General features: G+C 37.4%; 1 protein-coding gene across 2 annotated transcripts in view; it reads left to right on the top strand.

Moving 5' to 3' along the window:
* The window catches only part of LOC118650026 (activating transcription factor 7 interacting protein), a 120694-nt gene that overhangs the window by 92754 nt on the left and 14643 nt on the right, over positions 1-13297 (top strand). For both annotated transcript variants that reach the window (XM_036297763.1, XM_036297762.1), the window contains 4 exons: positions 954-1032; positions 3829-3984; positions 5784-5963; positions 11686-11798. In XM_036297763.1, the coding sequence (XP_036153656.1) occupies positions 954-1032; positions 3829-3984; positions 5784-5963; positions 11686-11798 (528 nt within the window). The remainder of the gene's footprint in view (positions 1-953; positions 1033-3828; positions 3985-5783; positions 5964-11685; positions 11799-13297) is intronic.

The following is a 13297-nucleotide window of genomic DNA, read 5'->3' as shown; positions in this document are numbered from 1 at the left end:
CTGCGCCTTAATTCTGATCTCCAGCTCACAGAACCCGGGGATTGGAGGCAGAGGCAGGGCGAGCCAGAGGCTGTGGGGCCTGGCGGGCGGGGGGTGGGGGTGGGGTGGGGGGGCAGCCATTTTGGGCTTGCCCCGGTGGAAGGGTGGAGGCTCACAGGGATGAGGGCCAGGTTCTCGGACCCAGGCCAGGGCGGTGGGGGGCCTCGGGCCATCGCCTTCAACCGCAGCAAGAGCTGCTTCTGCGGGTCTAGAGAGGCTCCGGTAGGGCGTCCAGGGAAGGAAGTAGATGGGCGGGGCTGGCCACTGGCTCACTGTGGGGCAATTTTTGATAAATACAAAATTTAGTAAATTTTGAAATGTGAACCCTAGAGATATGTTGTGGTGACTAGGTTCTGTTACATTCTTTGAGGCTTTGTTAAGTACTTTTAATATGAGTTTTACAGATTTGTGTTTGTTAAGTCATTTTCTATGAAATCATTGTCATAGAAAGGTTTATAATTGTAGGACCTAGAATTTATATCATTGTCTTGGGATTGGGCCTGAATTTTGTACCCTGAAGAATTGGTTTTCTTTAACTTAACAAAACTTGAGATTTGCAGATGAAAAATTGATTTTAGTTAATCTGCGGTGTAATCTATCATAAAGTAATTATGATTAGCATTTGCAGTCATGCGCCGCTTAACTGAGGTACCTTCTGGGAAATGCGTCGTTAGGGGATCACAGAGAATACTTACACGAGCCTGGATGGTATAGCTTACTACACACCTAGGCTACATGGCATAGCCTGTGGCCCCTCAGCTGCATGCCTGTACAGCGTGTTACTGTACACAAGAGAAAGTCATGCAATCATTGAACCAGGTTTTCATTATCTTCGTTTCTCCTCAGTATTATTTCATTTTTCCTTTATGCCTGCCAACGTTTCTTTTGCAAAATGAAGGTGTGTTGTTTTTCAGAGTGGAAAAGCCACAGCCAGTGATTCAGGTGGTGTCATTGATCTTACAATGGATGATGAAGAGAGTGGAACTTCACAAGGTATTTAAATATAAGTAATCATACTAAGTGATGCTTTGGTGCCATTTTTTTCTCTTAATCCAATTTAATACTCACTGAAGATAGTTTATTCTTGGTGTATTTGTATCCTCTCCAGAATGAGGTTTTTTTTTAGATTAGAATTAAAAAATAGAAATAAAATCTTGAAAGAATATGAAAAGGCATAGTGGAAAACGGAGCAATTAGGAGAATATTTAACTTATGGAACATCTCTCTTTTTATATCTGTTATTTCACATGATCCTTGTAATAGCCATGTAATGCCCACTTGAGAGTTGAGGATAGATTGATAGAGTATGAATCAGTAAGGTAAGTGGAAATTCAACCCAGGACTTCTGACTCTAAATGGTGTGTGCGTGTGTGTTTTAATCTAGGTATTTTTAAGTGTATATACACTTAATTTGGTTATTTGAATTAATTTCCTTTAGTGTTATTTAAAAGAAAATGAAAGTAATATTAAAAAGCATGCACACCCCAATATTGCTCTGTTATAATATTTAGAAATAGTATTAGGTAGATATTACCCAATATTCCAAAGTATTCTTCTGCATTTTAATAGACATTCAATGAGTAAAAAGTTTCATGGTTAAATATGCTTAGTAAACAAAATTATGTTTTTTTCTTTTTATTAATTTATTTTTATTGTTGAAAGTATTACAGGTATGTCTCCCTTTTCCCCTATTGACTCCCTCTACCCCACCTTTGCCCCCCCTAATGTTTTTTCTTAATACAGACTTCTCTAAGCCATTGCTAATTTATAATGTAATTCTCAGTGATTCAAGATATAAAGTAATTTTCAAACATATTTGACTGTACAAAATAACTTTGTTCATGGACGTATCTATAAACCTCTGGTGATAATTATATAATGCATGTGGAAAATCTAGTATCATGAGGTATTAGGGCCTTAAAGACGTTAAATTTAAAAAACCTAAACATTTAAAAAAATTGCATTTTAGGGGGTAAGATAGTTAATTTGGTTTTAAGAAAACAAAATTAAGTGGCTTTACAATTGATTATGGGACAGGAAAGTCAGTTATTTTTTTTTTGGTGTAAAACTGCTGTAATTTTGGAAGATTTATGCCATCATTTGTCAAGGTTGAATTCATACCGGTATCGCTATTCTTAAAAAGTTTCAGGTTACCTGTAATCTTTTCACTATTATTTCATAGACAAGTTAAGTGTAATGAATTCCTAGAGGACAGAAATATATAGGTTATTTTTGAGAGGACACAGGTTGGGTTATTCTGAATTAAAAATAAACGTTTATTATCAGTGCTCTTGCAGTTTATCTTTCTAGCATCCCTGCCTCATGGGCACTCTTTCCATTGCTTCACCTTTGAATGTACCTTAAATTCTCTTATTCTAAGGTGCATTATTTTCCATGAGCACCCAATTAAAATTTTACTTGCTAAAGCCTTAAATTTTATTTACAATTTATAATTTTATTTACATAGAAATTTATTTACATTTTAGAATTACATAGGACAGAAATCAGTGGGAATCATTTTGGATAGCAGAGCTTTTGGCTTACCCTCTTTATAATACACCATATAGTGGTTACCTATTTTCAAGGGCTTTTTCTGAGATGCAAACATTAATTTCATAGGCTATTGTAGACTTTTTTTGAGATATACACTCTGTGTATTATATTTTAAAGACTGGATAGTATAAATTGCCATCTGTGTTAAGCAAGAGAACAATATTAGAGTAATTGGAATTCAAGATCTTTGGTGAAAAACTCAGCAGTTTATAGGTATTTGTCTAGGGCAGTGGTCGGCAAACTGTGGCTCGCGAGCCACATGCGGCTCTTTGGCCCCTTGAGTGTGGCTCTTCCACAAAATAAATACCGACTTCTGCACATGGGCCACGAAGTTTCAGTCACACTGTACGTGCGTGTCTGCACGTGGTATTTTGTGGAAGAGCCACACTCAAGGGGCCAAAGAGCCGCATGTGGCTTGCGAGCCACAGTTTGCCAAACACTGGTCTAGGGGAATGTCCTTGATATAGCTATATATATATATTACAAATATATATTAATGTAGGAAATGAAATTATTCTAATTGACATGATACTGTATTGAGTTCAGTAAAAGGATTGACTCATAAAAAACAGTCAAAACATAAAACTACCTTTTTGTACATTTTAATTAGGATCTGTGAGAGAACTAACAGTGAGTTATTTAAGGTCCTGACTTGGTTTTCAGATTGGCAAATACACATCTACAATAATAAAAGCGTAATATCTAATTAGACCAGACAGCCGAACGACCTTATGGACATCATTCTGGACGTCCTTCTGGACAAAGCCGCTGTGGCAGGGGCCGAGGCAGAGGCAGTTAGGGGCGATCAAGCAGGCAGGCGAGCGGTTAGAGGCAATCAGGCAGAGGCAGTTAGGGGCGATCAGGCAGGCAGGCAGAGTGGTTGGGACGATCAGGCAGGTAGGTGAGTGGTTAGGGGCAATGAGGCAGGCAGGCAGAGTGGTTAGGGGCAATGAGGCAGGCAGGCCAGCCGTTAGGAGCCAGCAGTCCCGGATTGCAAGAGGGACACCCCCCGAGGGGTCCCATATTGCTAGAGGGTGCAGGCTGGGCTGAGGGGACCCCCCCACCAATGCACAAATTTCGTGTACCGGGCCTCTGGTAGTTAAATAGAAAGAAGTTGTTTTGTTAGCGGTAAATGTGACTTGGTGGCAGGCAAAAGTAAATTTTACCCATAAAGGAAATCCTGTATTTCTAATTTTTTTCTATCAATAATCATAATGTCTCACTTTTAATTAACAGACACTAAAAAGCCAACTCACACTCCAGTGTCAGCCATGAGTTCTTCTCAGTCTGTGTCTCGGCCGTTGCAACCTATCCAGCCAGCACCACCTCTTCAACCATCTGGGGTGCCAACAAGTGGACCATCTCAGACAACAATACACTTACTACCTACAGGTAAACTTGCTGAATCATTAAACCAAAGCTTTAGTTTTGTCTACAGTGAAATAGGACTATGGAATCAAGTGGAAAGATTAGACAAAAAATTCTTATTGTTATTTTGAAGATAACGTGCCTTTTGAACGCTGTATAACTGAGTTTTCCTGTCATTAAGTAGCAGCACTTATATAGAATGGTTATATAGAAGGCTTAAACTATATGCCTTTGTCATTTGCTACTGAAAACAGCAGAAAATATCCTTTCTTAGGAAGGATGGGTGTAATGATTCATTCTGGTTATAACCAAGAAGGTATAATTGACTAATTAAATAAGAATTTAAAAATAATTCTTAACTTGAACTAGTTTTAAGTGGCCTAACACTATCAACAGGAGATATAACACTAATATTTTATTTGCACCTTCAAGAAGCTGTAAATCAGACATTTTCAAGGTATAGCCTATATCTCCTAAACTGTTTGGAAGCCAATCAAGACAGTTTTTCTTCATACAATAAACCATTGCTTATAGATTTATCTGCAAAATATTTACATAAACACAATTTTCATTAAGGAAAACATTGAATTCACATGGAATTGTTTCCAGTGAAATTAAAATGACACTCACCTAATTTAGAAAGAAGTATCATCATGTAAACCCAAGTGCAGTATAGGTAACGAAAATGGGGACTAAAGACTGTCTTCCATTTTCTAACTCAAAAAATGAGGCTTTGTAAAGACTAAGGAGTCTTCAGTAAAGACACCTTTTTATCTTTGTTGTACCCAGCATTTACCTCCAAATGTATTTATAGAACCCATTTTTTCCATATGAAAGATTTGTTAATTGTTTTTTATTATAAAGTTAATATATGGTTATTTGTAAAATGTGATTCTAATTCAGAGAGTTATTAACAAGAAGCTAACTCCTAAAATCAGTATTGTAGTTCATGCTGTGAGTGAACATTTAAGATTCAGTTTTGACAAATATATATTAACGTCATTCAAGGCATTAATGCTCTTATGCCATAGGTTAGGAAGAATGCCATAGTAGAGAAGGAAGAAGTCTGTGTTTTAATGGATATTCTATTGTTTTGAATAGATGGTTTGGCTTACCCGAAGAAAATGTCAGTTATAATACCCAACCAGTTTCTTGAACTGTGGGAATACAGAGTTACTCTTGGATTTATGCTCATTTGCAGATAGTCTGGAGGGCCTAAAATTCCACTCTGCTAAGAACATTTTAACATAGAGGAGGGAAAATCTGCTTTTTTAAGTCACTCCTATAAGTTAGTAATTGCGAGTCTAAACCTTTTCTTTCATGTTTATTATGTAGTCAAACTAAAGAGTGGAAAGGGCACTCTGGCCATTGTGGCTCAGAGTGTCCATCTGCACACTGAAGGGTCTCAGGTTCAATTCCCAGTCAGAAGCTGATACCTGGTTTGTAGGTTCAGTCATTGGCCCTAGTCAGGGCATGTGCAGGAGGCAGCCAATCGTTGTGTCTCTCTCACATTAATGTCTCTCTCTTTCTTTTTCCCCTTCCCTCTCTCCCTCCCTTCCACTTTCTAAAAATCAATGGAGAAAATATCCTCAGGTGAGGAAAAACAAAAAAGTGGAAAGGGCATTGGACAGGGTTGAGATGTTCTTTTTCTCTGAAGTTTGTAGTAATATTAGTAATTTTGGTTGGCTTTATCACGATTGCAAAAGGAGACTGTTGTCTCTATATCTATTATTAGAGTTAGTACAGAGTTAATTAACATTTAATACTCTTCATTTAACATAAATTGTACTGTATTCTTATTACATTTTTCTGCTTTTTATTAGCTCCAACCACTGTGAATGTAACACATCGTCCAGCAACTCAGGTGACCACGAGACTTTCTGTACCAAGAGCTCCTGCAAACCAAGTGGTTTATACAACTCTCCCTGCACCAACAGCTCAGGCTCCCCTGCGAGGAACTGTTATGCAGGCTCCTGCTGTTCGGCAGGTCAATCCCCAAAATAGTAAGAGACTCTTTTCTTGTATATGGCCCAAGTTGTATATAGTTCTTAAGCGTTTAGTTGGAGTAGCTTTTAAAATAAAAAAATAAAATAAAGTGAACCACCATTGAACTCTCTACCAGGCTAAGAAATAGAGCTTTATCAGAATCTTACAAGCCTGTTTTATGTCCTTCCTTAATTGCGTCTCTTTCCCTTTCCATCAGAGGTAACCATCATCCTTACTTTGTGCTTTGCGGTATGGTTTTGCCACTTCCATAGTAGGTCTCAGTAAAAATCTTTAATTTTCCAAAATTTAATAGCAAGGATAAATTTAGCTATTTAAAGATCCTGCAGTAATGAAATGTTGGTTTTTTAAATATTTATTAAATTGATTGGGGTGACATTGGTTAACATGAACATAAACGTTTTAGGTGTGGGTTTCTATGTTACAAGATCTGTATACCCTCCACCCAGAGTCAAATGTTCTCCTATTACCTTATATTAGGACTCTCTTCTCCCCTTATCCCCTTCCCTCTGGCAATTACCACACTGCTTTTTGTGTTCAGGAGCTTCTGTTTTATATCCCACATACAAGTGAAATCATATAGTTCTTAGCTTTTCCTGACAGATTTATTTCACTTAGCATAGTGTTCTCAAGGTCTGTCCATATTGTTGCAAATGATGCTATTTCATCCTTTCTTAAGGCTGAGTAATATTCCATTGTGTCTGTCTACGTACCACATCTTCTTTATCTAGTCCTCTATAGTGGGACACTTTGGTTGTTGCCATGTCTTGGCCACTATGAATAGTGCTGCAATGAACATAGGGGTGCATATATCTTGGCGAATACATGATTTTGAGTTTTGGGGGTAAATACCCAGGAGAGGGATTGCTAGGTCGTATGGTAGCTCTATTCTTAATTTTCTGAGGAGTTGCCAGACTGCTTTCCATAGTGGTTGAACCAGTCTACATTCCCACCAGCAGTGGATAAGGTTTCCTTGTTTCCATAATCTCTCCAACACTTGTTATTGCTTGTCTTATTGATAATGGCCACTCTAACAGGTGTAAGGTGGTATGTGGTATCTCATTGTAATTTTGGTTTGCATTTCCCTAATTGCCAGTGAGGTTGAACATCTTTTCATATATCTATTGGCTGTTCATATGTCTTCTTGGGAGAGGTGTGTTTTCAGGTCCTCTGCTCACTTTTTGATTGGGTTGTTTGGTGTTGAGTTTTATGAGTTCTTTATATATTTTGGAAATTAAAGCTTTTTTGGAGCTACTGTTTGCAAATATCATCTTCCATCTGGTTGGCTGCCTCTTTGCTTTATTGTCAGTTTCTTTTGCTGTGTAGAAGCTTTTTAGTTTGATATAGTTCCATTCATTTATTTTTGCCTTTATTTTCCTTGTCTTTGGGATCAAGTTCATAAAATGTTCTCTGTGACCAAGGTCCATAAACTTGGTCCTTATAATTTTCTTCTATGTAACTTATTGTTTCAGATCTTATATTTAGATCTTTGATCCATTTTGAATTAATTTTTGGACATTGGAACAAACTGTAATCCAGTTTCATTCGTTTACATGTGGCTTTCCAGTTTTCCTAGCATTTATTGAAGAGACTATCTTTATTCCATGTGTGTCTATGGCTCCTTTGTCAAAAATTATCTGTCCCATATACATGTCTTTTTATAGCTGGGTTTGGTTGCAATTACAAAAGGAATTGTTTGTTTTTTTTCCATTTCTTTTTCTGAAGTTCTGTTAGTGTACAGGAAGGCAATGGATTTTTGCACATTAATTTTGTATCCTGCAACTTGACTTCTTTTGTTTATTGTTTCTAATATTTTTTTGGTGGCATCTTTAAGGTTTTGTATATACAGAAACACATTGTCTGAAAAAGTGACAGTTTGACTTTTTCCTTCCCTATTTGGGTGCCTTTTATTTCTTTCTCTTGCCTTATTGCTCTGGCTAGGACTTCCAGCACTATTTTTATATATAAAAGCGACTGGAAAGGTGGGACGACCAGTTCCACCAGTGTCTATGACATGCACTATGGCAGCCAACCAGCCTGATCCAGGCCGGATTGGACGCGGGGTTAGCCAACTGCCCGTGGCCCTCCCTCCCCCCCCCCCCCCCCCGCCGACTCAGCCCCATGGGCTCCTATCGGAGGGCAGGCCGGACTCCACCCATGCACGAATTTGTGCTCCAGGCCTCTAGTGTTGAATAAGAGTGGTGAGAGTGGCCGAAAACCGGTTTGGCTCAGTGGATAGAGCGTCGGCCTGCGGACTGAAGGGTCCCGGGTTCGGTTCCGGTCAAGGGCATGTGCCTGGGTTGTGGGCACATCCCCAGTGGGGGGTGTGCAGGAGGCAGCTGATCGATGTTTCTCTCTCATCGATGTTTCTAGCTCTCTATCTCTCTCCCTTCCTCTCTGTGAAAAATCAATAAAATATATTTAAAAAAAAAAAAAAAAAGAGTGGTGAGTGTGGACATCCATTCTTGTTCCTTAGCTTAGAGCAGTGGTTCTCAACCTTCCTAATGCCGCGACCCTTTAATACAGTTCCTCATATTGTGGTGACCCCCAATTTCATTGTTACAAATTGAACATAATTAAAGCATAGTAATTAATCACAAAAACAATATGTAATTATATATGTGTTTTCCGATGGTCTAAGGCAACCCCTGTGAAAGGGTCATTCGACCCCCAAAGAGGTCTCGACCCACCAGTTGAGAACCGCTGGCTTAGAGGAAAAGCTTTCAGTTTTTCACCATTGAGTATATATGTTGTATTGTCATTCTTATTTGTCTGTATATATCTCTTTATCTCATTTTTTATTTCTTCTTTTATCCAGTCATTTTTTAGTAGTATGTTGTTTAATCTCCTTGTATTTGTGGGTTTCTTTACTTCCATTTTGCAGTTGATTTCTAATTTCAAGTCTTCCTCATCATAGAATATGCTTGGTATAATTTCAGTTTGAATTTGTTGATGTTAATTTTGTGATCCAAGATATGGTCTATCCTTGAGAATGTTCCATTTGCACTGGAGAAGAATTTATAATCTGATGTTCTGGGATGAAAGGTTCTATAAATGTCAATTATATCCATTCGGTGTAGTGTTTCATTTAAGGCCGTTATTTCTTTATTGATTTTCTGTTTGGTTGATCTGTCTAGAGCTGTCAATGATTGTGTTTTGATCTGTTCTTCTCTAGTTCTGTGAGTAATTTTATATATTTTGGTGCTCCCTGATTGGGTGCATATATATTAAGAAATGTTACGTTTATTTGATGTAGTGTTCCCTTTATCATTATAAAGTGTCCATTGTTGTCTCTAAATCTATTTTGTCAGCTATAAGTATGGCTTGTCTGTGGTTGTTATTTGCTTGGAGAATCATTTTCCACCCTTTTACTTTGACTCTACCTTTGTCTTTGCAGCTTAGATGTGTCTCTTGAAGGCAGCATATGCTTGGTTTTTTTGTGTTTTTTCTTTTTTTATCCACTCTGCTACTCTGTGCCTCTTAATTGATGAGTTCAGACCATTTACATTTAGGGTAATTACTGATGTATGAAGGTTTCCTATAGCCATTTTATCTTTTGTTTTCAGTTAGCTCTGTGCCTCCATTGGTTCTTTCTTTACCTTTATGTTTCTGTCTGTTGCTTTTGTTTGGTGGCATTCCATACATCTTTCCTCTCTTTTTAATCTATATGTCCTGGTTTGGAAATTTTTGTGTGTGTTACCATTAGGTTTATAAAAATAAAGTTGCATATATACCATAGTTTTTTTCCTTTTGCATGCATCTGATCTTCATCTTCCTTTGCCAGTTCAGACCTTTTGCTTTCTCCCCATTTATGTTTTTGTTGTCATAAATTATCACTGTTTATGCTGTAAGTTTTTTGGTGATTTTACTCGTAGTATTGTGACCTTATGTTCTTTGTTTCAGCTAGAACAGCCGTGGGCAAACTAAGGCCCGCGGGCTGGATCCGGCCAGTTTGAAATGAATAAAACTAAAAAAAAAAAAAAAAAAAAAAAGACCGTACCCTTTTATGTAATGATGTTTACTTTGAATTTATATTAGTTCACACAAACATTCCATCCATGCTTTTGTTCCGGCCCTCCGGTCCAGTTTAAGAACCCATTGTGGCCCTCGAGTCAAAAAGTTTGCCCACCCCTGAGCTAGAATAACCCCTTGATTATTTCCTGCAATGGTTTTCTGGTGATAAACTCTCTCAGCTTCTGTATGTCTGGGAACATCTTTATTTCTCCTTCACATTTAAAGGATAATTTTGCTGGATATATTATTTTTGGATGGTAATTTCTCTCTGAATATTTGGTTATACTCTTTTCTGTCTTGTAGAGTTTCTGCTGAGAAGTTGGATGAAATTCTGATGAGTTTTCCTTTGTAGGTCACTTCCTTCTTTTCCCTGGCTGCTCTGAGAATTTTTTCTTTGTCATTAATTTTTGACAGCTTCAATACCAAGTGCCTTGGAAGAGGCCTTCTTTGGATTGAGGTAGCAAGGTGTTCTATTTGCTTCTTGGATTTGAGGATCTAGTTCTTTCCATAGATTTGGGAAGTTCTCATCTATTATTTGTTTTGATAGACTCTCCATTCCATGTCCCCACTCTTTCTCCTCCGCAATGTCTATAATTCTAATATTGCCTTTTCTGATGGAGTCAGATAGTTCTCATAGAGCTCTTTCATTTTTCTTTATTCTCAGGTCTCTCTTTTTTTCCCTCTGCATAATTTCTTGATTCCTATCTTCGATATCACTGATTCTTTCCTCTATCTGGTTGGTTCTATTTTCTGTGCTCAGTAGATCACTCTTTTTAAAAACATATATATTTTAATTGATTTCAGAGTACCTGCCAGAATTATAGCCCAGGGAAGTATGTAGCTCTAAATTTTCTGCTTCTGTTACCCTGATGTACAGCAAAACAGTTTACTGTTGGTTAAAGTGAGTATCCATAACTGATTAGCAGAAGGCATGGAGAGAAAGAGAAGAACTTCATAACAGAAGACAGGAATAACTTAGTAGGGTTTTTTTTTTTCCTTTTTTTCCATTCTTTATAGTGAAAAAGACATACCCTGGCTAGTTTGGCTCAATTGGCTGAGCATTGACTTGTGCACCAAAAAGGTCACTTGCTCGATTTCTGGTCAGAGCACGTGCCCAGGTTGTGGGTTCAGTCCCCAGTCCGGATGCTTACTAGAGGCAACCGATCAATGTTTCTCTCTCCCTCCCTCCCCCTCTCCCTTGCTCTCTCTAAATCCAGTAAAAACATATTTAAAAACAAAACAAACAAGACAGCAGAGACTTTTGTGGCGATAGCTTTATGTTTTCTGTCTTTAAGGTCATACTGCTCCATTCTGGGCTGTTTGCCTTCTACATGTGAGCCACCAGTGTTCCAGTGTTCTAGGATTTTGCTCATAGTCCTTTTAGTAGGGATTCCATTTGTTTCTCTCCTGTGCAGGAACTATTGTTCCTTGTGTCTACTCTTTTCCTCTTTATTTTCTCTTTTATATTTGTGATACACATCCTCTGGAGGCTACTTGAGAAGTAGATTTTTTTTTGGTTGTTTGCATATATGAGAACTTCTTTGTCTTCATGCTGGAATGATACTTTGGCTGAGTGTAGACTTCTAGGTTAGAAATATTTTTCTTTTCATATTTTAAAAATATCATTTTACTGACTTCAGGTATGTAATCAGTGTTCTGCCAAATGTAGAATAAAGTTCTAATTTATTTCTTAATTTTGTTTTGTAGGTGTCACGGTTCGAGTGCCTCAAGCAACTACATATGTTGTAAACAATGGAATAGCCCTGGGATCCCCAGGACCTCAGCTCACAGTGCATCATCGACCACCACAGGTGCACACTGTAAGTGTTGATCGTGACGCAAAATTCTTAGCTATGAAGCTGTCAAATATTATTTTTCTTTAAACTAGTTATATCAAAAGAAAATGACAGATCTTCCATTTTTCGTGCAGAAGTTTATTTAAGAGACTAGATCTTACATTATGAACAAATGTTCCTAGGGATGATGGTGGTCAAGGATCGTAGAGCTTGTGGTGGCTTATAATGTATAAAAAGAGTCCACAGGTGGGGCATGTGAAATGAAAGAGATGACTATTTTAACTCATGGTTAAATTAAAAATATTTTAGAGTATTAAAAAGCATATTTTAAAAACCATGTTTTGATGCTCTAACTTTATTCTTTTCCTCAAAACATTATACCAGTTCTAACTACTACATTGCTGCCACTTTATTGTTTTTACTAATTCAGTGGTATTCGGAATTCGTTGCTCAGAGATAACAGAAAATCACAAGATTTCCCCTTAGATGTAATGTAGTCTCCAAAATAATGTCACATTATCCTGTGACATGATTATAACAGTATTTGGTTTGGTATACCATGTAAATGGAAATATACTGGCTTTATGAGGAGGGAGGAGATTGAGACATATCACTTCTTACCAAGCAAAGGATCATTCATTTTTTTATTACATGTAATAATGGCTAGCATTTATTAAGTGCTTACTATGTGCCAGACACTGTTAATATACTTAGTTCTCACACGGGACTCCTTTAGGACTCCTGCTCTCTCTTTTTAATGATATGACAGCTAATGCACAGAGAAGCTGACTAAGCAGCCCAAGGTCATACTTTGTAGAAACCCATGTTCTAGGGCCTGTGCTCTTAATAGCTATTATTTTTATTGTTCTACAATGAAAACATTAATATTAATGGAGCACTTACAATATGCCAGGTACTCCAATTTAATTTAATGTGCTTTAATTTAATCCTCACAATTTTACAAGGATTATTAATTTCTTATAGAAAAGGATACTGTGTCACAAACAAAGATAAGTGGTTACTCTGTGTCACTACCCAAGCTAGTGTCAGAGGCAAAACCATTTTATAACTCAGGCTGTCCGATCCCAGCCCTCTAGTCTGGTCCTATTGGGGTAGTGGCAAATTTACCATTACTGTTGTTTGTGTCTAGAAATAATTCCTTTCATTCATTAGTCTTTCATAAAAAGTACAGCAAAAATCTTAGTTTTGCAAATTTGATGACCTATCAGAGTTGTGTTGTGTGTGTGTATGTGTGTGTGTGTGTGTGTGTGTGTGTGTGTGTGTGTGTGTTGGTGGGGTCTTTTTTTTTTTTTTTTTTTTTTACTGGGTTCCATTCATGTGTATTGTCTTAGAATAAAGTGCATCTCACAGGAGGAACATTCTTTTAATTAATTTAAAAAATATTTTTAAATAGCAATTTTCAAATGTATGTAGAAAAAATAGAGTAACAATTTCTGTATACCTGTCACACATCTTCAACAATTATTAGTGCTTGGCCAGTCTTATTTCATCTATGGTACCAG

This window comes from Myotis myotis, unplaced genomic scaffold, assembly GCF_014108235.1.
Source record: "Myotis myotis isolate mMyoMyo1 unplaced genomic scaffold, mMyoMyo1.p scaffold_m19_p_3, whole genome shotgun sequence".
Classification (NCBI taxonomy): domain Eukaryota; kingdom Metazoa; phylum Chordata; class Mammalia; order Chiroptera; family Vespertilionidae; genus Myotis; species Myotis myotis.
Note: the sequence above shows the minus strand (reverse complement) of the source record. Positions and strands in the feature narration are given on the sequence as shown.